This window comes from Neolamprologus brichardi, chromosome 16, assembly GCF_056152115.1.
Source record: "Neolamprologus brichardi isolate AB-2024 chromosome 16, ASM5615211v1, whole genome shotgun sequence".
NCBI classification, from domain to species: Eukaryota; Metazoa; Chordata; class Actinopteri; order Cichliformes; family Cichlidae; genus Neolamprologus; species Neolamprologus brichardi.
Window position 1 is genome coordinate 20,055,459 of NC_142119.1, and position 26,847 is coordinate 20,082,305.

The 26,847-nt window shown below is 40.7% G+C and overlaps 2 protein-coding genes across 4 annotated transcripts; one reads left to right on the plus strand and one right to left on the minus strand.

Moving 5' to 3' along the window:
* The first annotated feature begins 2,169 nt into the window (after positions 1 to 2,169).
* cracdla (cracd like a) lies at positions 2,170 to 8,971 on the plus strand. 3 transcript variants are annotated; one of them, XR_436812.3, is made up of 10 exons: positions 2,170 to 2,396; positions 3,282 to 3,341; positions 3,526 to 3,670; positions 3,768 to 3,903; positions 3,994 to 4,146; positions 4,787 to 5,038; positions 5,154 to 6,249; positions 6,784 to 7,701; positions 8,074 to 8,188; positions 8,294 to 8,424. XR_436812.3 is itself a non-coding variant. In XM_006788240.2 (10 exons), exons 2-10 carry the CDS (start codon positions 3,293 to 3,295, stop codon positions 8,488 to 8,490), a joined length of 3,054 nt encoding a protein of 1,017 aa, XP_006788303.2. In that variant the 5' UTR covers positions 2,170 to 2,396; positions 3,282 to 3,292; the 3' UTR covers positions 8,491 to 8,971. The 3 variants fall into 3 exon arrangements, 2 of the variants coding, with proteins under 2 accessions (XP_006788303.2, XP_087686188.1); XM_006788240.2 differs by having other exon boundaries at positions 6,784 to 7,694; positions 8,294 to 8,971; XM_087830062.1 differs by lacking the exon at positions 2,170 to 2,396 and having other exon boundaries at positions 3,322 to 3,346; positions 6,784 to 7,694; positions 8,294 to 8,971.
* A 2,984-nt stretch (positions 8,972 to 11,955) lies between these two features.
* ildr1b (immunoglobulin-like domain containing receptor 1b) lies at positions 11,956 to 26,800 on the minus strand. The gene is made up of 8 exons (XM_006788241.3): positions 26,553 to 26,800; positions 22,613 to 22,783; positions 18,277 to 18,426; positions 18,066 to 18,185; positions 17,808 to 17,954; positions 15,488 to 15,613; positions 13,245 to 14,107; positions 11,956 to 12,730 (listed from the first exon to the last, which is right to left on the minus strand). The coding sequence occupies exons 1-8, from the start codon at positions 26,599 to 26,601 to the stop codon at positions 12,692 to 12,694; spliced, it is 1,665 nt and encodes a 554-aa protein (XP_006788304.1). The 5' UTR covers positions 26,602 to 26,800; the 3' UTR covers positions 11,956 to 12,691.
* Between the last annotated feature and the right edge of the window lie 47 nt (positions 26,801 to 26,847).

Sequence of the window (26,847 nt, forward strand, 5' to 3'; positions counted from 1 at the left end):
GGGCCCTCTGACCACCACCAGTAGGCAACGGGTGAAGTGTCTTGCCCAAGGACACAATGACCGAGACTGTCGGAGCCGGGGCTCGAACCGGCAACCTTCCGATTACAAGACGAACTGCCAACACTCGATTGGTCAAATTTTATCGTAGCTTGTCTGATGAAGCGTTGATAGACAAGACTGAGTCCTCTGATTCAACTAAACATTTGCCAACAATAAAAATCTGACTTAAAAAAAAAAGAGCAGATGCCGGTCAGTGCAGATCAGACCTTGTCATAGTCTCCACACAGTCAGAGTATATCCATCAAAAACCACTCATTCACTTATACACACTGTATTTGATTCAGACATAGGTCTTTACATCTGTAACAAGTTCACAAACATTGCAAATCCCATTCTGACTCTTATTACAACAAAGTCTAAGCTTAAGGCACATTCACCACCTGCTTCATAGCTTTCATACATATTACATGGATCAGCAGATCGAGCAGTCATGGAGCACTGAACTCATGATTCCTTAAAAACCTACATATTTCCACAATTATTGTGTTCTGGATAAGGTTATTAACACTTAAAATTACCGGAGATGTACATGTTTTATATCTTTGACTGATTTTTATGTCCCAAAGCTATATTGTAGACATAGCTTCTTCTGTTTCTGCTGGCTCTGTATTGGTGCAACATTTCATGCATGTAAGACACTGACGTCTAGTTAACGATTACCATCAAACTCTTATCTGAATCCAGAATCCCAAACTAAATACAGATAAGCTGCAGGGGAAAGCTTGTTCAGTGGTTTCAGATATCGGCTAATTGTTCTTGGATGAATCAATGGAAACATCTTGCCAAAAAAAGTCGTCTATAAAAGTGAAAAAATAAAAAAAACCCAAAGAAAATTCCCTCACATTTTTTTTCACATTTGCTAGAATGAATGGTAACCCTCGTGAGTTCAAACAGCGCTGTGATCGGATTATCTATCGGCCTTAATCTCGATATGCACAGCCCTCATCTGGCCTGTGAGAGGAAGAAATTATAATCCATCGCAACACCACATGAATCAGAGACTGCCATATACTGCTAAAAGTCAGTACCTTTGCTTTCTTTCTGTCAGGGGGACAAATGCTGTGATGACAAAAGCAGAAAGTGCAATAAACGTGTATGATGCTTTATTATCTACAAACAACATCCCTATGATAGCAGATAATAGCCATAATCACATTACATCCCTATTATAAGATAAAAATCAGCCTGTGTGTGTATTCTCCTTTATGTGTAGATTATGGACAATAAATCTATGAACGAGGGAATTAAATAAAACCACATCCCAGACTGTTATGTCACTGTGGGCTCTTATCACGGTGCATGCGTCCCATTGGATGTAATCCAGATGTTACCCAGCTGGATGTGGGTTCTGGTGGGAGAGACGAGGATTTATCTATAAGGAGACTCATTGGAGATGCTGCTCAGCCAAGCTTCCAGACACATGGATGCAGATGCAAGCGTTCGCATGCCAATTCCTGCAGGCCCTCCCTCTCGCCGATTGTAGCCCAGTGGCCTAGATTAGCTCTCCCATCTCCCAGTACTGTCCTGTGTGAATGCGCAGGAAGTAGGACTCGCAGGAACAATGTGTCATCTCGTTGCTCCGAAACAAGGCATTGTCTCGCATATCGTGAAAAATGTGTGTGGGAGTTATAGAGGAGCAAAGGTCCCAGGTGAACATTTTAAAGACCGCACCTTCAGGACTGTGGCCAAACAGTCTTGGGTGAAAATGATGTGACGTGCTGGGAGGTGGCTGATTCCTGTTTGTTTTTATTTATTTATTTCATTTCTGAACGCTCACAGCACACCCATAGCCGCCACTCTTTGATCATCGGAAGGGCGTGAGCGAGCCTGTGCAATATGTAAACAGCTCTATGAGCCATAATTCCTATATTCATGTCCTCTTTCCAGCTGGAGCTTTATTTTTTATTTTTTTACCCTCTACTCTCATTTCTGGGCCTAAAATCAGGTTAACGTTTTATAAGGAGCTTAGCACAGAGGGCCACAGTGTGCCACTAATGTAATAGAGTATCTCTCTCTCTCTCTCTCGCTCTCTTTCTCTCACTCTCTCTCTCTCACACACACACATTCTCATCTGTCCTCTTTTCTCTTGTGCATTTGCTCACCCTGTCAGGAAGTGACCTTCTCTCTCTCTCTCTCTCTCCCTTTCTTTCTTTTCTCCCAGCCTGTTTTTTTCCCACCTCCCTCACTCCCTTCCCTCGGTATCTCCCTCCGTCTGCAGATGTGGTAAGTCTGAGGTTTAATCATTAAGGCAGGGACACAGCTGATACAAGACCGCTCCGTGAAGAGAGGAGGACGATCAGGAGGGACAAGTTGAGGTGCTTGGTTTTAGATTTTTGGTAAGTTCAGCCGTTGTTTTCTTTTTTTTCTTCCTCCCTCCCCATCTGGAGTGCGTGTGTGTTTTCCCCCAGGGAATGTCACCTGGTGGAGAAATGTTGCAGCGTTGTGGATCATTATGGCGTTGTGAAATCTTACAAGAATCTCTCTGCAATGTCAATAATCCACCGGATTATCCTCTGTTTCTCTGGGAGCTATAGTTCAGCTCAGTGAACGGTGAAACCACAGGGAGCACTTCACTGCGGAGAGGAAATCAAGTCTGAGGTTTACATACTGTTTAAATCGATTTGCTTAAACTGATCGCAACTTTTTTGAGGATCGAGTGAAAAGGGTGTAATCGGTGGCGTGAGAGGTGCAGCGTGGACTTTGCTTGTTTGTCCATAAGCTGGCACATCTTGTCTTATCAGGCAGTTATACAGCCTCATGCTCTGTTGACAACAGTTCCTTAGATACACCAGCACCCTGCAAAAGGTGGGATATTCTAATGTCAGGCTGGTCTTCATGAAAAAAATTGGAACTGACTTTAGCATAGAGTAGCACGCCGACTCAGTCAGGATGTTTGTAAGATGGTAAAGCAGTGAAGGAAGATTTTAGCTTTTGCTTTGTTCATCAAATGTGTTGTCGGGCTGCACAGTGCGATGCCATGCTTCAAATCCACATTCTTCCTACTCTGTAGTACCTGGGGTGGTTTTTCTTGGCATGTAATATCGATTAAGACGTTGTTCATCTTGACAACAGACTGTCCTCACCCAGCCCTCCCAACTGATAATGAACAGTAATAAACCTTTGAACCTCGAGTCCATGTTTACTCCTGCAAAGACAACAAGCGAAGTATTTTCCACTGAACACTTAACTGTCATCTGCTCTACACTTTTTTTTTCTTTTAGGGATCAGACCGATGGAGTCTTTCTCGGGAGACGCAGAAGAAAGTGCAGACGACGTCGCAGGTGAGGTGATCTGTCTCGTAGTTTAACCTGAGAGTGCTAACACATCGTCATGAAGTGAAATGTGAAAGAGACGCTCTTTAATAGAACGTCTCGAAAACAGAAAATAGAGAGCACGTGAGTTCTCCTTGTTCACGTGCACGTGAAATGCTGTGACCTGGATCTGTCTCGTCTCAATCTCTGTTAGGACGTAAAAGATCCAAGATCAAGGATCTGAAAACTCGTTTATTTGGGAGAAGTAAGAGAGCAGGCGGAGAAGGAAATGCCAAACTCAGCCAGTCAGCCAGTGACATCACTGCAGGAAAAGATCTCGGATCAGAAGAAGATTTGGTGTGAGTGTTTACGTGACACGACGCCTTTCGAAAAATTCTCTTTCAGATTCACTTACTTGTCCTTACTTTGACTCGTCCTTCTTCTGGTTCCACTTAGATGCACACAGGCCATCATGGGATCACGGGCGCTATCCCACGACAGCATCTTTCTGGATGACCTGGTCATGACAGAGCCTGAACCCACCAGGGTTTTATCTCAGGAGAACGTTCACAGCAAAATCAAAGCTCTCCAGGTACGGCACTTCTTTATTTTAGGCCTGTTGTTTAAACGTATGGTAACAGTGACTCTATTAAAATCCTCGTGCTGCGCTCTGTCATCACAGATGACGCTTCAGCAGCAGAAAATGCATTTGGGCCCACCTCCTATGGTCCTGCCAATGAGACGTCCAGCGGATCTGAGCAGCCAGGAGTCACTTCCTCACAGTCCTCCTCATGATTCAGGAGAAGACAATGCATCTCAGGAAACCCTTACAAAGGTGAATAATCCTGCTGATTAGATGATGCGTGGATTCAAAAGCAGGATTTGCATTTGTTTAAATTTAACAAGTAAGCATAAAGTGTTTTTATTCTCAGCATATCCCATAAAAAAGGCCAGCACTGTACCCCCATTTTTTCCTACTATAGTTATAACTGAAAAAAGTGGGGTTATAAATATATAGCATTATTTAAGAAAACAGTATATAGCACAGTAATCCCTAAAACAGCTGGTCGCTGTAAAACGTTTTATTTAAGCAGGAGAAAGTGGTGCATATGTTGGGGACTATTTTAAGACACAGATTAATGCACGGTCTGGACACCCCTGAGGATTTACGGTGTACGTGGGATTGACTGGACAGAAACTTCAAGAAAGGAATCTGTCATCTGAAATGCTGTTTCCAAAAGTCGAATCAGTGATGGAGCCAGAGGGTTCTTATGTAAGGTGCACTGTTAAACTGTGTCCCTGCAAGCCTCTTTGGCGCCACTCCATATAGAATATCAGATAGGTAATAGAGGTAGAAACAACCATGTGTGATACATTGACATAATAATCCAAAACACTGTATTTTGTAGTTCTTTCTCTTAGCCCGTTGTTTGCAGGATTGTACAGCGATTTTGTTGGCCTTTTTTTCTTTGCAGGCAATATCTCAGCCAACATCTCGCACTCTCTCACCCATCCCCAAACCTGCACCTATCAAATCTCTTCCCTTGACTCCATCCCATGCTTTTCCTCTTTCCGTCCCCTCTGTTTCTCCTTCTGCTGCTGAGGTCCCATCGGATTTTAGAACACCGGCTCAGTTCGCTTCCCGCTTAGACACTTCTGCCGCACGCCACCGAATGTCTATCAAACCCAGAAACCAGAGGGCCAGCACTAAGATGAAAGCTGCCGTGGTAAGTTGCTGTAGTTATTTCTCTCTCTTGTATGCTCTTTGTATAAGCAAATAGTGCACCGCCACTTCACTTTCCTGCCCTTCATATCTCTCGCTCTTTTTTTATTTATCTTCAGACCATCTCTCAGTCTCATTTAGACACCATGAACAACATTGACCGACCCGAGCCTGTCAAAGAACTAAAACACCATCTTGGTGCTCAAGAAGAAGTAACAGTGGAAACAAAAGAAGAAGAAAAAGAAAGGGAAGAAGAAGAAAAAATTGCCGTTCCCATTGTACATCGGCGTCTTCCTTCAAAATCTGCAGAAGTGGCACTGGTCACATCAGAGGCGGTACCCAAACCAACAAGTCAAAGTTTCTCCAAACAGGACCACGCTCTTCCTGAGACGGTAGCCTCCCAAGTACCTCGAGTTAAACCTCGCAGACGTGTAGGTTCAGCATCTGGTGAACGTCCACACTCGTCCTTCATAGAGTCAGGACTGAAGGAACAAAGACAAGGGGATTTGGAGAAGCAACTAATGCCTCATGATGATAATGCCTCAGGAATGGCATTCAGGTCTTCCTCTGCTAGCCAGGAGGTTCAAGGTGATAGCGAGACCATAAGAGGAATTAAACGATATGCCCAAGGATCTGGCTCTTTCCACTTTTCTGTCACTGCATCGAGAAACCGAGATGGAGAAAGACCCCGATCGGGCAGTTTTTTGGGAGTTTTGGAACGGGCTGACGCCAGGAACAGGATCACTAAGGAAATGGAGGAGAAAAACAGGGAAAAGGAGGAACTTAAAGAGCCAAGAGAGCATCCTTTTGCTTTAGGATGGTTTCGTCAAGAAGGCGCACCACCTAAAACCTCAGCTGTTCTCTGGGACAGGAGTGACAGCTTCAAAAAGGTGGAATCAGTGACAGCATATAAAGATGCAACTGCAGACACAGGCGCTGCTGAGGCGGAGGAGATCGAGAGCAGCCAGGAAGAGGTGGAAGAGGCGGTGGAAGCAAAGGAGCCCCAGGAGGAACACGGAAAAACAGCTTTCGGTGTCAAACTGCGCTCCACATCTCATTCACTTCGATTTCGGCTTGATACGTCTTCTAACAGGCATTCAAAGTCAGCACTGGGTGAGGACCAAGGTGACCAAAAATGCCAAGAAATAAGTGAAAAAAAGCTGCAAGCAAATGCGTCTTGGATGCCATCCTCCTCTGGAGAGGTCAGACCAGCTGGTGAGTCTTTCAGAGCTCCTAACATTGTCATGTAGAAGGTTTGAAAGTACTCAAAATAGTTTTTAAAAATGTCTTGCAAATTCAGAAAAATCCAGCTAAGTAAATTAGACCAAAAAGGAAAAAGCTAAAGAATTTAGGCAAAATGTGTAAAGTAAAAATAAAATAAAATAAAATAAAATAAAATAAAATAAAATAAAATAAAATAAAATAAATATGTAATAATATAGCATAACACATAAAATATCACACTGGAATCACACTGATTATATAAGCTGATGTTTAATTTGGAGATCTGCTTTAAATTTACACTGATAGTGAAGCAGCGTCTCACAGCCATTATCTCTTTGATTACAGAGTTAATATTGCACAGATGTGCACTGTTGTTGCTGCTTAACGTGGTAAATAATCACTCTAGGAAGATAAGATTTTTACTGATCACAGGGGAACTTTGTACTCATTAAGATACCACCAGGGCAAACTTTAACGGTAACAGTGCTGCCGAGCGTATCTAACAGATTTGTGTGTCTCCCTTAGATCAAACCCCATCTGGCTTCTCTCCTCCAGTCAAACATAATGCTCCATTTGCCAGCGAAATTTCCGACGTTCAGACGATGCCTGCAAACACAAAAGAAGCAGAAGCTACACCCCGGGAGCCTCAACCTGCCCCGCAGGCGACCTCATCTGAGGTGTCCTGGATGGCTCTGGCCATGGAAAAAACCAAGAGCCTTCAACAACTTTTCATTAGTAGATTCCCCAGAGATTTTGCAGGAAATTTACAGGCAAACATGCAATCTTCAGCACGACCGCAGGCACAAGCGCAGCCCACAAATCCAACAGAGACTTTTACACAAGTACAGACACAGACTGTGCAAGCTGCAAAGCAGCCATCGGCAGAAACGAATCAAAGCAGAAGCCAAGCACAGACTGTCAAAACATCGCCAGTATTTCTGCAACAGAAGGCATCTCCTGTGCTGCCCAATGCCTCCAGAGATCCACAAATGTCAAAACACACCAGTGAAGACCAGATGAACACAACTAAGTCTGCCTCACATTCAGTGGTAACCACCAATCCGTGGACAACCCATTCTCCTTTGCGCTCCCCTTCACAAACAGACACCTCGTTTCAGTTTGCACAAGGTGGCGCCACACAGTCTCCTGCGCAGTCTTACCTTTCCTCAGGCCAGCAGCAATCCTCCTGGAGCAATCGAGGTCTCCAGTCTGCCCAGCAGCTCAAGCCCACACCTTCAGCGCAGACTTCAGCTCCCGCAGCCTCGTCAGCCTCTGCTTCAGCTTTTGCCTCAGGAAGAGGGGAGAGAGAAGCCAGTGAGCAAAAAGAGGCTCCGCCACTCACAAGCCGAAGAGCATTTTGGTCTGGTTCTGTAAGCGAGAAGGCTGCTTTTTTAGAGAGACGGGGAGAGTGGACCACACCGCCTGGACCCAAGGGGGTTTGTGGTACTTCTTTATAACTATCTTTCATATCATTTGCCATCCTCACAGTGCTGCCTGACCTCCCCTTGCTGTCTGTGGCAGTCAGATCTATGCCCATTTGAAAATAGAAATGTTTAGAAAATCTCCAAGTCTCTATTTGGCAACTATAACAGTAGCCTAGCATGTGTCCGTCATTCATTTGGTGTCCTGGTGGCTACCAACATATTGTTTTATTGCAATGGAACTGATGATTTTGACTGGGTTTATTAGCAGGTTAAATTTATGATTGTTTCTGGACTTTTTATGGCACTTTCTCACGGTGGTTGAAATGCAGGCCATGAACAGATAATAGGGATGTTTTGAACTGACAAGATTGTCCTGAATGTGTGTTCTTAGGTGGAATTGAGGAAAACGCATACAGACATGCAGGGATCAGGTGAATCCCCTACCATGGCAAAAAACGCACCTGTGATCAAAGATACAGATGAAAGACAAGCAGTAAACCTTGCAGGTGTGTTTGCTCAGAGTGATAATAAATCATTGCTGTACAAACACCTTTTTAATATTCTTACTGAACCCATTTGACCTAGATTTTTTCTGCATTTCGTTTTTTTAGAGTTAAGCCCCACCAAAGTTGCAGAAAGGTCGCGTGAGGACAGATGGTCACGGAAAAATGCAGCGTCTTCTTCATCACCGTCATCATCACCCACACTGCCCTCGGTGCTGCAATCCATGTCTGACAGCGGTCAGCCGTCCTGGATGGAATTGGCCAAGAGGAAGTCAATGGCCTGGAGTGATAAGACCATGGACTAAGAAGGACACGAGTCGATGAAGAGCCCATCATAAAGACTAAAACCGGTTCATGGTTAAAGTGTAGGCTGTGTGGTGAGGCTGTCAGACAGCCGGTTGTTTGATGCCGTTTTTATTTGGATTTAAGTGTTAATGTTTAATTATGGGAGAGGATTAGGGCCACTGGAAAAAAGAAAGTGGGCACGTCTTTTTTTCTTCTTTTCCAGAATTCTGAGGGAAAAGTCAGAATTCTGACCGTAAAGTAACAATTTTGAGGTAAAAGAATTTTGAGTAAAAAGTCAGAATTCTGAGAAAAAAGTCAGAATTCTCACATTAAAGTCAGAATTCTGACTTTTGCCCACTTTTTTTTTGGTGGCCCTAATCCTCTTTCGTATTTAATTGAGAGGGAGGGAAGCAGAATATCTTCTGAAAGTTCACCATGATCGCTGTTATTCAGTTAAGGACGAATATTTCATGTGATTGAGCATTTCACAGTTCTTAAAAGTTTATGTTAAATAATAAATTTGTAAGGACGAGTTTGTTGTTGTCATTGAATGACTTAAACTTCAAGTAAAATGAAATGGTCAAATTACATCGCAGTATAGAGTCATTCACTTGGTATCACCTGAATATCTCCTGAAATTGTCCATCAAACTGCTAAAAATAAACTTCTTATAACACACAGTATGTGGAGAGCGACAGTCAACGCTGAAAAATGGCCCGATCTACCCGTTAGATTAACCTCTTGTCTGCCTGTGTTTCCTGGACGTTTACTTCTTCACTAACTTAGTCCACAGCCCCACCTGCAGGCCAGATCTGAGACCTTGTACTAAGCTCTACAGCATTACAGCAAACATGGATTCAATTTTTTTTAATATTATTATTAAAAAGTCTGAAATCAACAGGTACCTTATTTTCACACTTAAAAAAAGATGGGTGTGATTTAAAAGTAATAAAAAATAAAAAGGCAATTAAGGCTGACATTTTCAGGACCTCTCATGGCCTTACACTCTTAACATGACTTATAATAACCCGTACCATTGTTAATAATTAATGTTAGCCCATGCTACACCCACACAGGTGAGTCATCCCCTGGGACTATGTGGGTGACGTCGCTGTCAGCCTTGTTTGTGCATAACATACATCAGAGATTCTCAGTGTGAACATTTAGACTTCCTAATGTCTGCTAGATAAATGAGGCTAGATTTGTGAGTTCATGAGTTTTAATGTATAAAACAACTTTTGAATTTTTTTTCAATAAGGCAGTTTATACTTTCAATCCTTTTTGCAGCGATATATTTTGTAATAATTGCAGCGTCAGTTAATAAGAACAAGTATAGGACTTCTCTTTGACATCAGGAGACTGCAGAGTATGAAAAAAGTTATCTGATGTCACAGTTTTTACACTGGGATGTAACCCATAATGCACTGGGCTCCCAGGAGACAGCAGCTCAGCTGTGAAATTAGTGTTGTCTGGGGAAACGCAGAGTAACACGTTTGTTTTTTTTTAAATGAGCTTTACATTCTGAAATATTTAGCACACAGACTGGCCTTTAGTATATCTCTGTCACGACAATACATTTTCAGAATTTAAGGTTAAATAATTTAAAGGAAATTATTATTAGGGAGGGAATAACAAACCCGACTGATGCTGATACAATCTTGTAGTTAAAGTGGGAGATGAAAAAGAAGCCAACAAGTATTGTTAGCTATAGGTTATAAATACTCTACTCCAAATACTCTACTCCAAAATCTTGTGCACCTGGTTGTCAGACAATCATGCCAGTATTTTCAGCTTTAATGGAGAATCTATAGTGGAAAAACAGAATCCACTCTACTTGAATTTGATTTTCATCCCCACACGGCGCTGTTATCTGGCTGCCACATAACGCCTCTGGAGAAGCCATTTTTTTTCTGCAGGACTCAGCTAAGTTTGCTGGCACAAAACAGTTTTCTTTGCGTCACACAAACCCAGTCAGGATGCATGTTCTTCCAGGTAAGTTTTGCAAAAGTGCCTTTCCCAGTCACCAGTCATGTGTCCTCTGTGTGGCACCTGAATATCATCATAATTATAAAAATCACTGCCAAGGTAATCACAACCTTAATCATCCTGCAGCTCAGGCACTCGCAATACGACTGACTCACTCCCACGTCAGTCTGCTATTCAGTTCTGCACCATGCCGGCCACCCACAACAACAACACAACTCACTTGTGCATTAGACTCCAGATAATTATAGGACATTAACTGATGTAACAACAGTTCACATGTCACTTGTTAGCAGAAGAGCAGATTGAAAGAGTAAAAAAAGTAAGAACTTCAGAACATGAAATCAGACTTCCACGTTTGAAGGAATGAACATTCAATGATTCTTTTTTTTCTTTGTATTACTCGGATTCAGACCTCCTATAGGTCCACTCTAAATGCTGAATATAGTTACTTGTTTTAATATTAGAGTGCAGCTTCTGTCTTTAACACCGAGTGAAGTCACCAGCTAAAGAGCACATGTTGCGTAGATCTTCTTTAGCAAAGATTAAACAAAGACAAGGTTAAATAAAACCTGATGTAACGTCATTGGTCTTCACTTCTATTGTGAGTTAAAGAGTGTTTGTGTCTTATTTACTGTGAAGTCCAGAGCCAGTTTGGCTCCCTCACTTATTTTTTCCCAGGGTGAATGTTGATTATAATGTGGATTTGGGGTCCTGTGGGTTAATAATAATATGACAAATGACACATCCAGAAAACCTTCTTTTACACAGTCATTGTCTCAGCCATGTGTATGAAGAGTAATATCACTCCTACCTATAGTTTGACAAAATCAATATCTTTGAATTAGAGAGACGGTGCCATGTTTGTTTATTACTGTTTAATTCTTGATGAATACATTCATATTCCCTTTTTGCCCTTTTAACAATTCAAAAACTGAACATTAGCCGCCTTTGTAGATCCAAAGCACCTGGCATTTGTTCAGCTGTGCAGAGACTGTGGTGGTAAAGTGGGCCATCTAAAAATCTGAAGTTTTGTGGTTTGATCCCTGGCTCCTCCTATCTGCATGCTGAAGTATCCTCTGGGAAAATACTGAACCCCGAATTGCCCCCGATGCATCCATCAGAGTGCGAGTGCAAATGTTAGACAAGGGTTAGGAAAAAACTGCTTGTAGGAATCTGTGTGTGATTGGGTGAATGAGGGTTGCAGTGCTCAGTCACTGTAAATAGGTGCTATATCCGGCCATTTATCACATGTACTAAAAACTTGAATTACTTTCCTCCTACATGGTTTTTAATATTTTACTCTCTTTTCTCAGGCAGTTTGATTGTGCTGTTGTAATGACTAATATGACTAAAACATTGCCACTGCAAACTATACTAGTTCATAATGCAAACTGATATGTGACTTTAGTATCCCCAATGTCCAAGTAATCCACTCACCCCTGAGGTAATGGGCTACTATAACAGGACTAATGAAATAAAATCCACGTCATGCAGGCAGTATTGTAAAGATTTTATTAAAAACACATACTTTACAACAAAGTTACATCTCTATTAAAAAAAAAATCCAGTCACAATTATATTTCGGTGTGGGTGCATCCAGATCTCAAAACATCCACTAATCAGTCCATCTTCCTGCAAATGTAGTTTCCATTGCTACCGTTACTGCTTTATCCACATACAATGGATAAAAATATATATATATATATAAAAACAATTTTTAAATAGCGTAAGGAAGGCAAAAAAGAAATTACTGTAAAAAACAAACTTAAGAGCAAAACAAAAATAAAAACAAATAAACACTGTATCTTTATTAAACTTATGCTTAACCAGAAAGTAAAACTAGAAAGTAGGAATCTCTTCTGCGAGTCCTGGATCTTTTTCAGCACAGGCACCTTTTTACAACGACAAACGTACTTAACCCAAAAAATCCATCACCACACATAAGACAATTCAAGAGAACTAGGACAAGAATCCCATACAATCATATTAATAACAATCAATAATATGACTTCATGCAGCTGCACATCACCTGCAGTATACACCATCACCCGAACAGTTATTTTTGGTGCCGTTACGCGCAGTAACGGCATAACGGTACAATTATACTCATACAGTATGTTTACACTACTAAATGAATCAACAACATCTTTGTTCCTTCCAGGTGACCAAACAGGCACCGACTTCTTCATCATTATTTTTACCGTTTTCAAGAAAAGATCAAAAGACAGAAATGTTTCAGATGACTACGGTGGTGTTGCTATGGGAGCTTCGATCCTACGAGAGAAAAATGAAAAAGGTGAAATTAGAATTTAAGATGAGGTGACGCACACAGTTAGAGAAAAGCACCAAGACATTAGAAGAAAATAAAAAATGAAAGTAGTTAAGACTAAATTAATGGCACTTCCTCCACAACTTCAGGTATACATGTATGAAAAAATCTTTACAAATCAGTCTTTTGCTTAATTTGCAATTAATTAAAACCCCTAAATGCAGTTCTGTGAAATTGCCCGCTTTTATAGTTTTCTCATAGTTTTGCTATTAGTTTTGCATAAAACCTCTTCAAACCATTTCATACACTGAATCATTTCAGTGTCCCCGGTCAGGATTCTAAACACATTTCAGTTAAAATACAATAACTCTGGAGTCGTTGTAGGATCACAGTGGTGCACTGACTGACACTGCCAACCTAAAGGTGTGGCTGGCATATTAAAAGCCATGCAAGAAAAAAGAAGAATAAAAGGACACCCCACTGGGTCAGAGTGTGTCACTAGCTGTGTGTGGATCTTACAGAAAGGCGGTCGTAGTTCCTCTGGTTGTTACTGCGTGGAGGCTGAATGTCGATGGAGTGGTAGCTGGGAGGCAACTCTGACCAGTCCCTCCCTTTTCCTCCTTTTCTTCTCATACTGTCCTCTTCATCTGAGCTCCAGGACCCGTTGCAGTGCAGGGGAGGTGAGTAGCTCCTCTGCCTACGAGGAGCTCTGCTTTGCAGCTCATCCATGAGGTCATCGCGACTTCGGGCACGGTGCCTGGACGAACTCCCTCTCTCGTTCCTCCTGTGAGATGCTCTTCCCCGCCTGGTGTCCCTATCCGAATCATCAATGTAATCACGCAGGATTCCCCGCCTGGGAGGAGAGGCACTTCTGTATCTGTCTCTTGATCCACGACTGTTGCGGTGGAGACCACCTGCTGAGCGGTTTGTACTCCCACTGGACTGGCTGGACATCCTGAGAGCCCCCCTAGTTCCATCTCCACCACCAGGGCCCCTGCGTGAAGAAAAGCTGGGTACACGCTGAATAATAGGAGGCAGGGTGATCACTCTTCTCTCCATCCCTCTCGTCCCCATCTCATCCAGTGCTGACAACACACTCGGAGGCCCTGGTGTGTAGGAAACTTGTGGAGGAGCAGGCTGAGCCTGTAATGGAGGCACATTCTGGACAGCATGAGGAGCCATCCCTGGTGCAATGACATCAAGCCCTCTCACTTGATTCTCGAAGTATTCCAACACTTGGTTGTTACCATGAATGCTGCCACGCACACTGCTGTTGCCATAGTGTAAAGGAGGAGGCGGCGGCTGCTGCTGTAGGCCCATGGGTGACAGCTGCATGGGAGCCATGGCAAAGTTGTGCTTGTTTGGGTAGTCTGAGTATGAATCTGAAACCAAACTGACAGCGATTAAGAAGATAAACAACAACTGTTGAACCTACATGAACTCAAGTTATTCTCTGGACATTTGAAGGGAGGAGTATTGTTTAGAGGAGTATTGCCAAATTTGTACACAAACAAGGAATTTGTCGCAGTGCCATGATGCAAAAAACAGTGGTACAGAAATAGAACATATGGTATTTGCAGTATATGTATATATATATATATATATATATTACAAACACACAGAAAAGGAATATATACTAACTACTTAGAGATGCAGATATACAGAGTACAACTAGAAAATAAGAAATAAGTAAGCCTATGATTAAGTGCTTTAACTGAATCTGGTGTGCAATGTTGTTATAGGCTGACTAAATAAGGTTGTTATTGTAGCATGTAGTCCAACAGCCTGGGGAAAGAAACTATTCTCATGCCATGAGATGTCTGTTCTGCAAGGTGCATGAGTGCACAGGGAAGGCAGGGGCGGGCCCAATTACATTAAGAGATTTGATTGAGCAATCCAGTGTCAGTAATGAAAATGAACGAATGGGCTGCTGTCAGTGCTTGTAGGGCCGGTGCATATGTGTAGCATGTAAACGTTTTAGAATGAAAGCCATTGTGACCACTGAAATGCTCACATGAAGTGTTGAACCAGTATTAAACACAGACTGTATAAAAAAGACAAAGCCAGTACAGAAGAGTCTTAAACCAGTATTCTTTCTATTGGCCAGCAGGGGGCAACTCCTCTGACTGCAAAGAGAAATCAGACTGTATATAATATAGCCGAATAACTATTCTTGCTTTATTGCCTTAGTAAACATTTTTCTGTTTACGTGCTCAATCACTTCCTGAATACAACATGAAGTTTATCTTGTGATTTATCATCAGCTTTAAAGTAAAAGAGAAGATGAAGCAGAATATGTTTCAGGTCGAAAATGCAGTGCCCTCCATATCTGACTAATATCTAATCCAGATTTTAAAAAATACAAACAAGTGTGAAAAAGCAAGAGTGCACAAACCAATGAGGCAGCTTTGAATCGTCTTTTATGTACAGTCTATGGTTTTAACGCTGTTATAATGCAGATACACACAGGGCAGCAAGAGCAGATTCCAAAAATCGAGGCTTCTTGCAAAAAAAGAGTTCACGTGGTGGAAACAAACCACATTACAACCAGAGGTAAAATAAATAAATAAATAATAACAAGGGCATGACTGCAATACAAGCCTGCTTCAAAGGCTTGTATTGCAGATCTGCTACCTTCACCAGCTGAAGTGAATTAAAGCTCTGATGCCCATATGCAGAATTCCACATTGTTTGGGGGTTTATTTTACGTCACTGCAAATAAAAGATTAAGGACAAGTCTTATTGTGCTTTCCCTTACTCACCTGAATACAGAATGGGAACGCCCTGGGAGGAAGCATTGGAGCTGATGGGAGCATAAATGGGCTGACCATTCATCCAGGGTAACATAGCTTTCCGAGCTTCTTTCAGCATCTTGTGCTCCATCACAGCTGAAGTCAAAGCACACAGAGCAAGCAGTTCAAAAAGACTGATATAGGTACTTAACCAGCAGATACTGATTTACAGCAGAGGATAATAATAATACTGCTTGTTTTTAAAGTACACTGGACCATCTCAGTAAATATTCTGTCTTAAAACAAACTGAGGGGAATTTCAGCTTACATTTCTTTACTAATGTATTTCCTCTTTTGTAGCATGCCGTGAGAAGGGCACATAATTACAATGTGCTTGCAGAGTGCATATTTCACATATTTTCGAGAACACACAGGGCTGCACACACACACAGGATTATATGAAACACAATGACACATCTGGTAGCTGCGGTGACCTTCAAAAGAACAGTGCTGCATACCATTTACAATTCATGTCCTCATCAAACATTTAAAAAATTTTCTCTATGGATTTTAAATTTGTTTGATCTATATCGACTCATAATAACTCTCTTTATCTTAGACTACAGGCTTACTTAAAAATAATTAAACAGTTTAAAATTGCAAAATGGTTTATGCAGTAATAATGAGATACGGCGTATGGGTTCTCTCCATGCACTGTGGTTTCCTCCGATGGTACAAATACATGTTTATTAAATTAAGTGGCACCCTGAACTGGATAAGTGGTTAAGAAAAATGACTCATGGAAAATGTAAATACATGGCTGATAATACTTGTGAAATATTAAACTTTTAACTAATGCCTGATTTAGACTTCTGCAGGAAGCCATTGCAAAGATCTACGTAAGTCGCCGATGTCATTGCCCACATTTATACTTTTAAGTGTCTATGTGTTTTTTACCATGTAGTCGTATCCCAATGCTTTATATACAGTGTTGGGGAGTAACGGAGTACATGTACCAGCGTTACATATTTAAAATATAAAATATGAGTAACTACATTCCATTACAGTTTCCATTTAAATAGGTGGTAATCAGAATACAGTTACTTTGTGGAAATAAATAGAATACACGGCAGTCATTTCTTGTTTCATATGTTAGCCTATGCCCACTCTATGCCTTTTCCAATTTTAGTGATTAAAAACAGTTGGGTGCAGGTTTAGCTCAGTTGGATGAGCATGTAATCATATATCGTATAGCTGAGAGAGGCCGGCCTGGGTTTGAGTGCAACCTGCGGACTTTCTTTAAATTTCTTTTTTTTTTACTCAGTTTCCATTCAGAATTAATACATTTTCTCTGATTCTGATTGCTGCAAATCAAAACAAAACACGCAATAAGAGGCTCTAATGTAAGCGTCCTGTTAATGTTGGTGGCGTCAGTTACACAATGGACCAAGAGCGAGCAGTGTACGGGCAGGAATGCATTTCTTACTTGGACACCACTTCATAAGAAGAATGGGATGGGTGAAACTTCAGTATCTTCGGTGTACTATTGCTGTGTGATTTTTATTACTATTAATGAAGGCTACTCGCCACCAAGCTAACACTGTTAGCTGGGGTTGGCTGAGGTTAGTCCATAGACTGCAGACTGTTAGGCCGTTTCTAAATACTCAAGTACGCAAGTCCGTACTCGCCTTTTCGCTAGTCCGGACTTCGGAAGTTCACACAGGAGTCCGGACTTCCCGAGAACGCAGCGCGATCGTTCTACAATTGGAACGGTAGTGTACTTGATGACATCACAACTCCAGAGTTTTTACTGCCATCCCCTCTTAATTTAACTGTGATTAATATTTGTAAAGATATACAATGTCCCTCTGGCTTTTCCACTTCTCTGTACATTTCCTCACGTCCATTTTGATTTCAGCAATGTCCTTCGAAAAATTTGCTAACTATTCTGAGTCTTTATATTTACGTTATGATTATGCAATCATTGTTATTCTCTCACTAATAAAGTCAAAAACTGCGTTGAGGAGGAATCGATGTTGCTAAACTATCCAATAACAATAGTTAAGAGCTGTGTCGACCCGGTGTGTAGTTACATTTCTCAGGAGGTGCGTGTCAGGTTATATGGACAGTTACGCTTTGGGGTTAAAAGCTGTTTCTGTTGTGTTGTAAGCTATGACGTAGATTTCCAGCTGAAGCCTATTCAGCTGCGGTATTTCTACTTTGGCACATAGTTACATGTTTGAATACTTTTCTGGCAACAGAAGTCTCTTTCTCATGATTTAGTGAAGTGAATCTGCCACCTATAGAGCTACAGCTAAAAATGTACAATCCAAAAAAGCATTTCTTCTACCTTTTTCTGGACAGCAGCATGTCCGAGGACAACAAGGGCAGCGGACATAGCAGCAACAATTTTGCGGGCAGCACTGACAGCAGCATATGCAAAAGAGCATGATGAGCAGGAGACCACCGATGATGATTAACAGGACCGTCAGCCAGTCTGGAGCAGGTGACAGTAAAACATAATTACTCACAACATTACTGATATACCAGTATATTTTACATTTTACTACCTCAAATAACTCTACTTGAAGCGACTGAGGGGACTTACGGAACACGATGAGCTTGACTTCACGATCCGAGTCCCCTGTTGTGTCACCGGGCGCATCAATGGTGCAAAAATACACACCGTTATCCCACCACATCACCTCAGTGATGACCAGATCAGCAGCTGTTGTCAGAAAACATCACATTAGTCTGAAATGTGAAAGAAATTGAAATACGTTTAGACTGTACTGCAGCATTATAGTTATCAAACATACTGTTTCGAATTGTAATTCTGCGGTTCCTGTATTCTGCACCCAGGATGGGCTCATTGATGCCCCGTTTCTGGATCACAGTACGAACTGTGCGCTGGCGGTCCGGGCAGTCATTGGAGGGGTCCTGACGGAGCAGCAGAGCTGCCTGATAGGCTTCAGGAAAAAAAGGAAATTATTTAAATAGGAATATAAGTACATTGTTTATTTCTAACTCTTTGCATTGTACAATTACAGCTACAATATGCTGCTTAAACCCCTGCAAAACAGTCTGATAGGAATTAAATATATGAAGGAAAATTAAACAGTACACACAAAGATTAAAAACACACAGCTGATGCCTCAAACCTGTGTAAAATTTAAAAAAATACAAATTTGATTTTAATTTTTATGAAAATATGCATAATGCAGAGCCTTGCAGGCTGGAATTAGACATTCTGTAATTCCGTATGTGTTGGTGTGAAAAGGAATGCAAGGATTGGGTGTGTCTATATGCACACCACACTGAAACAGGGCAAACACAATGGAAACCACTGCACGCTTGTCATGATCTCTGGTGTGGACCCTGGGTTTTTCAGCGGTGTCGTGTTGTGGGTTTTTTGTTTTGTATTCTTTGATATTCATAATGGTTTCCCCTCTGCTTGTATTTGTATTTTCTCGGTCTCGTTATGTTTTCTTGTTTTGTACTTCATAAGCACATGTTGGAGGTTAATTCCTGTTTTACTTGAAGATTAGTTTTGTTCCCTGTCTGTCCTCCCCTGATTCCCTGGTTGCTTTCACCTTTTGTTGATTAGTTTTCACATCTCACTTCTCATCTGTGTCCCATCCCCCATCAGTCCTCAGTGTATAAATAATCCTGATTACACTTTTTCTTTTATTGTGCTGTCACTGTATCCCTGGGGTTTTTCCCTGGAACTTTGGATGTCATTTGTTATCTCGCTGTGGATTTTGTACTTTGAATTTAGCCATGAACCTAAAAAGGCTGGTTTTTGTTTTCTTAGGTTTTGCATTTGGGTCCTTTACTAACAACCATAGTAATACTTAGCCCAAAGTTAAAACTCAGATATGCAATGTTTGGATCCACTGCGCATCTTTCTGTTTGTCAAAATATTTTTGAAAATTACTGTTGACTTATTTGAAATGTTGTCCAGCTGAATTAAATTTTAATTAGTGACTTTTTGAATAACTTGTGTCGTGTTCAGGGTGCTCCCCACCTCTCACCCGGGGCTCAAGGCTCTCACAACCAGGGCCCTATACTACAAAGCAAGATCAACATACCTAAGTTATCTTTCCGTTATCTGGAGTCACTTAAACTAACACTGGCAATCGGATAAGCATTCAGCGAATCTGGTTATCAGCTCGCTGAGTAAACCCATCGTTTCCCCTGCTTGCTGACGTGAAAGTGGCAGCATCTGACTAACCCCACTGATGGGTAAGGGGAGCAGAGCGGCTAATTTTGAATGGAAGATGAAAACTATAATATTAGAAACATATTATTTATCAAAGTTATTACATTTTTATATGTTCGAATTACTTTTTATTTTTGTTTCATTTTGATTTTAACTCACTCGCTTTTAATTCATTTCAGTGTCAGTTAACTTGCAGAGCTGGTTTGTCTCAGATTAGTTTTTAGTTATTGAAAATGTTTTACATATATATATAAATGCTTATGTGGGTGTAGTGTGGAGTGATAACTAGAAAGCGAATACCTAGCCACAGAAATGCAAACATGACTCAGTACTGAGAGAATTTATAGACTCCATTCAGCTTCTATCTAAAGTGATATCTGCAACACAGGAGGAGTACTCGGCTGGAGTGAAGGCACTGGTTTTATTTGTAAGAACAGAGCTTTGATGTGGAAACACATTAATAAAAAAAAAGGTTAGAAAAGAGGGAAAACATACTGTTTGATAACATTTTGAAAAATGTACTTACCTTTTTGTGCACAGATAGCTACAACTGATTTACTTTGCTGTTAAGACTGGTTTGTATCAGGATCTAAGTCAATATTGAATACATTTTTGGTAATTTATAAAAGACTTGCATATTTGAATCCTTTGGTCTACAATAATAGAAACACAAGACTCTGAGACCAGAAAAGGGAGTACATATCCTGAATCCTGTGCGGCAAAGATTTGAGCAACAAAAGGAAAGAAAAAGGGGTCAAAGTTTCAGTTAAATATTAAACAATAATAATAATAATAATAATACATTTTATTTAAAAATAGCGCCTTTCAAAGCACCCAAGGACACTGTACAACAGATAAAAACACAAAAACTGAAAATATACACAATAATAAAAATAACAGATAAAAGTTAAGAGCATACAGAGGTTTAAACATAAGCAATTTTAAACAGATGAGTTTTGAGGATGGACTTAAAAAGAGGGAATGAAGTAATGTTTCTGAGGTCAGGGGGTAAGGAATTCCAAAGTCGAGGGGCAGAGCAACTAAAAGCCCTGCCCCCCATTGTAATCAGACGAGCGGAAGGAACAGAGAGAGAAAGAGAAGATGAAGATCTGAGGCACCGGGATGGGAAGTACATCTGTACTAAATTGGAGAGGTATGGTGGAGAGAGAGAATGAATAGCCTTAAATGTATAAAGGATTATTTTAAAATGGATGCGAAATTTAACCGGGAGCCAGTGAAGCTGCTTCAGGATTGGGGAGATGTGGCGGGTAGAGGAAGTCCTAGTAATAATACGGGCAGCAGAATTCTGGACACGTTGGAGCTTGTTGATGGATTTTTGTGTAAGGCCAAATAATAGTGAGTAATCAATTCGAGAGATAACAAGATTATGGACGAGAATGGCAGTGGCATGAGGAGTGAGGAAAGGGCGGAGACGATTGATATTACGGAGTTGAAAATATGCTGCACGTGTGACATTATTGATATGTGAATTAAAAGATAATGTGCTATCAAGAATGACACCCAAGCTTTTCACAGAGGGAGAGATGGGGACTAGCGAATTATTGATGGTGAGAGAGAAATTGTTAATTCTGGATAGCAATCGTTTAGTGCCGACCAGGAGAAGTTCTGATTTATTGCTGTTGAGTTTAAGAAAGTTGGAGGAGAACCAGGAATTGAGTTCAGCTAAGCAGAGGGTAAGGGAGGGTGGAGGAAGAGTAGAATCGGGTTTGGTAGAGAGGTAAATGTGGGTGTCATCGGCATAGCAGTGGAACTGAATATTATATTTACGAAAAATATGTCAGAGAGGAAGAAGGTAAATGATGAAAAGAAGGGGCCCGAGGACAGATCCCTGGGGCACCCCAGTAGATAGAGGAGAAGGCTGAGAAGTGAAGGATTTTAATTGAATGAACTGAGTGCGGTCAGACAGGTATGATTTGAACCAGGCTAATGGAGTATGAGAGAGACCAATAGAAGCTAATCTGCTAAGAAGAATGGGATGAGAGATGGTGTCAAAGGCTGCACTCAGATCAAGGAGAATAAGGATGGAGAGGAGACCAGAATCAGCTGCCATAAGAAGATCATTTGTTTTTTTTATGAGAGCAGTTTCGGTGCTATGCAGAGGATGGAAACCAGACTGGAACTGTTCATAAAGGTTATTATCAGTTAGGTGTAGATGGACTTGAGAAGCAACTATTTTTTCAAGAATTTTTGAGAGGAATGGTAGATTGGAGATAGGACGGAAATTGTTAAAGTTGTTGGGATCTAGACCTGTTTTTTTCAGGATTGGGGTAATGGCGGCAACTTTGAAAGAAGCAGGAACAGTTCCAGTGGTGAGTGAAGAGTGAATAATAGCAGATATGAGGGGAAGGAGAGGGGGTAAACAGGCTTTGACAAGGACAGTGACCAAGTCAAGGTGTATTTTATGAATTTTTTCAGTGAAGAATAGCATTAGAGCGTCGCAGAAGTTAGATGAATAGAGATGAGCGGGCAGAGAATCAGGTGGCCTGTTAAAGGAGTTGAATAACAAGGTGATCCACAGGAGTCATTCATCCAGTCGGGCTGAAGACTAGAACTGTAGAAGCAGAAATTACTGCCTCGCTGGTATATGCCTTCACCAGCAAGTCACGTTGCAGTTTTTGTCAACACAAAATTATAAAAGTATTTTAACTGAAGAACGAAGGTGATTCTAATAAAACAAACGCTGTGGCCATTACAAAGCTGGAAAGTGCTTCAGGCATGGATGCTGACAAAATGAAACTACAAACTATGAACACGCCAACAAAGCACAGAAAGAGTCTAATCTGTTAATATCTGCTCATTTTAAAGTACGTGTATCATTAACACGTAGCCCATTTTATAGAATTTTTTGCTTAAGGGAAAACCTCATGACAGAATAACAATGTACCACCCTCTTCTTCCACCTGTAGCCTCACCTGTCGAGTAGTAATCCAGTACAGGGTCTTTACAGAAGGATTTGAACTTCCAGGAGACCAGGACGTCCTGCTGGTTCGCTGAGGTTGAGTAGTCACAGCGCAGAATCACAGAGGCAAACAGCATCGTCCTCCTCTCCGTCTCTGGAACATTCACTGTAACGGACAGCAGCTCTGACACAGGAAGGGAGAACGGTGAGATTGGACTTTAAAAACTTAAACAGCAACAACTGATTTGACACACACACAATTGGAATTGATATTCCATCAGCCAAAAAAAAGACCTCGTGCGATGGCTGCTGAGTGATGGATTGAAAAGAATCTGACCAAACTGGTTAACAGTTTACGCTTGAAATGCTTAACTGTGCGCAGATTGTACTCTATTATTACAAGTAATAACAGCCTTCAGTCACGATCTATAATGGCAAGTTTTGGAAAACAAGCTGATGACAAAAAACATCTGCTGATGGACAAATATATCAGTTAAAGTTAAAGGTAAAAATGATCAACTTTCTCCTCAGTTATTCTTGAACGATACCAGCTTTACTCAGTAGATTTATATCAAGGCTCGCAAAATTTCAAAATCTCTGGTAGCCCTTCGGGCAGGCATTCTTCAGTTTTAGGTAGCCCAAAATAAATTTAAGTAGCCCGAATAAAAAAGAAAGCTATTTTTTAATGTTTTGTTTCCTTTACAATATTATACATTAAAGTATAATATTGTAACGGAAACAAAAATTAATCAAAAAAAATTGTTAAAATACAAATCACAACAACTGTATAAAAATTACAACCATCAACTCAAATACTTGGTTCAAATTGAACAGAAATTTCTATGAACTGAAAGAACTGTGTAGGACATGAATCAGTCTGTGTCAGATCCTGAATCTGAAATTTCCACTGAAGTCACGGGTAAGAGGTAAGTGGAACCAAGATCGAGGCCATTTGCTTTTTGAAGTTTGCAAAGACTGCTAAATTTTGCCAATATAGTTCACTCTTATAGCACGCTGTTCTAAACAGCTTTTTCAGGAGTTCTTGTTGTGCTTGGTTTATTTTTAGTATGTTTTTTTGCAATTGCTGTTTGTTCTGGGAACGATACTGCAGACTGAGCAATAATGCATTTCTTGCATTTCTCATGGGTTCTGATGGGGTCTTTCTTAAAATTACTGGTCCCAGTAACAAAGGTGCTTGTCGACTCAGAAATCAAATGAAACTCACAACACACCTGGCAGAACATCATGTTATTTAGCTCGTCATATTCCAGCCACAGAAATTCTTTTGTCCATGAAATCAAAAAAGCTGCGCTTTCTTTTTGCCTCATAGTCTGATTTGTCATAACTTTTCCGTTCTGTGGTAAGCTTTTCTTTGGCTGCCCCTTCTTCACCCTGACCCGTCTTATTTGGCTCAGCAGAACTAAAATACCAGCGTAAATCCTGCTGCTTTTACACACGTACTTACATAATGGTCAGCAATTCTTTGCGCACTCAACCTCTCACATGTTTAAGCTTGCTGCAAGAGATTTCACTTGTCGCGTTTGAATAGTAAGCTAATGAGTGATAAGACGATGTCAGAGGAATTGGTGCGCAATTAATCGTCACTCACCAATCAGTACTGCTGCTCCCTACACACCGTTCGCGCGATCGCAAAATGAAAGTGAAAGCAAAAAACAAGCGCAAATTCAAACGCGATTTCAATATGTCACATATTGACAGTGGCTCATCGATGCCAATGACATAATTACTCAGCTACATTGGCGAAAGAATGCAAAAGCATAGACATATATTTTCCTTCCTACGATAGCCCGACGGGCAGGGCTGAGTTAGATTTTGGTAGCCCGACTGGAAAAATCGCTAGCCCCGGGACGTCGGGCTAGCGATTTTGCGAGCCCTGTATATCTCAAAATACTCAAAAAACAAGTCCGCAATCAGTTATTTTCCACAGTTTATTATCTTTGTTATAAACTAAAATTTGTTGATGCACTAAATGTTAGGAACTATGTGAAAATGTCTTCAAACCATTTCTGCAGTTAATATTGCGAGTCTTCTTTTCAGAGATTGTTCAATCCAATACTTAATATCTTCTCATCACAGAGCCATTTTTAAACTGAAGAAGACACTTGCTAATAATAATAATATGAATATGAATTTATCTCCTCACTATGCAAAAACTGAATACTGAATACATGATACTGAATTACAAGTTGTAGATTTTCTGGTTCCCACATGTAAATGAGCAAAACCCGGTAGGAAGATACTTAGGAGCAGAAACTATGTTCATATTTCTACTTATAGTTGAAGTTGCTTCTTTTATTGAGTTTGAGCTGAAAAGAACTGAAATCCCTAGAAACACAAACAGCAAGTATTCAACTACCTGCAGAAACACATGGGAAGACATGCAAAACAGCCAAAATATTATGCAAAAGAACTCAAAAAATGCAAAAATGGCAGGAACAACCACGAAGATGACCACGAACAGACGCAAGGTAAAAAAAAATCTAACCATAAAGTGATACAAAATCATGCAAAATATCTGCAAGATGCATTGTTGGAGATTCAAAACAATTTTTAATTGCAATTTGATGACGAATCCTTTGAGTTTTTGGGTCTGCCGGTTATTGCCACTATTTGTACAAGCTTTTGAGACTTGCATTTCCATGACAAGAGTTCTTAGCTCCAGTTAATATAAGGTTGTTCAAATTCAGAGATCAGTTAGTTACCTTATATTGTAGTTGATAATTCAACACAGTTTTTGTGGTGGAAAAAAAGGCAAAATTGCAAATAAAACACTTCTAAGAAATACTTTGAACAATAACTGAGCATTTCTGACTTCAGGAATATTTATAACAGGACTAATAAATGATTACTGGTGTTTAAAAATAACCTGACTACAAAGTGTTTGTGATCAGTGAGCTCTTAAAAGTATTTGGTACTTTTTTCCTTTAAATCATAGCTGCATTAACAATCTATGGCACAAAATACTGCAGTTCCACTAAACAAGGCATCTTCAAATTACTTGTTTTCATTCCAACAGTTTAAAAACTGTTTCACTAACGGTGGAGAACAAAACAGAATATTTGCAATTATTTCCTGCTCCCCTTTGTGTCATTAAAAAAAAAATCAAACAAAACATGTTTAGATTAACTGTCCTTTTGGACAGTTACAGGAAGTCATGATGGGTATAGTAACCAGTCTGTGATACAAGTTAATAAAATGTTAATAAAATGTTAATTTTAATGTTAATAAAATGATGCGTGATAATTAAGCCAGCTGCAGTGCTACTTATCTGACAAAGATTATTTTTTACTGTGTGCTGACATAATGTGATACATTCAGTGTAAAGATTGCACAGTATTACCCTGGGCCACACCTGTGATCATGGGAAACTGTTTCATGAACGATATCAAGCTATTTTCAGACATAAGCACTCTTGCTAAACAAGTCATTTTTAAATTTTATTAATAAAATCCCTTCATGGATCCTGTTGAACACAGTCTATTAGCCCATATGAACATCTTGGCACTACAGAAAAAGGCGAACCAGTGGTTTAAGGTTAGAATAATCGGATTTAAAAAGTGTAAAATGGTCTGTATCTGTTATTTTGACTCAATTATAGATGGCAGACCGCTGACAGTAAATTATTATTATTAAACTGTTAGCTGAAAGTTCATTTCCTTTACAAATCAATAAAAACTCAAAAAAGAGAGGGGTTAACATAAACGTCGCCTTGGCCCTCTTTTGTTTACAGCAACTTAAACAAACCCCCACGGAAAAGTAGTGGAGCGGTCACGTGACCACAGCTCGGCCTTGTCCTGTTTACACCTGCCAATAATTAACTTTTAAAAATTACTGCTAGTTTCGACTTTTTTGCTTTAGTCGACGCACACCTCCATATAGCGACATGTATGAGGAAGAAAGTGCGTTTGCTGGAGAAACATTTAAAGCCTCACCTGTTGGCAGGCGAACCAGCAGAAGCGCCATCAGGATCATATTTCGCATCTTGCTGCTCTGTATCCTCCTGCGGAAGCTCGACTTCTTTTACCGACTGAAAATCCACAAAAATCCGGAATGTTTGTAGGAAACCGCCTCGCACGCGCCGCTGCACATACTAACGAGACTTCAGTTAAGCTACAACGTCAGCCCGCTCGGCTGTGCGGCTCGTTTGCGATGAGAGGCGAGTAGTTACAACGTAACAACCGACAACCTCCCAGTAAAGAGGCGAATCATCCCCCCTCCCCGCTGGCC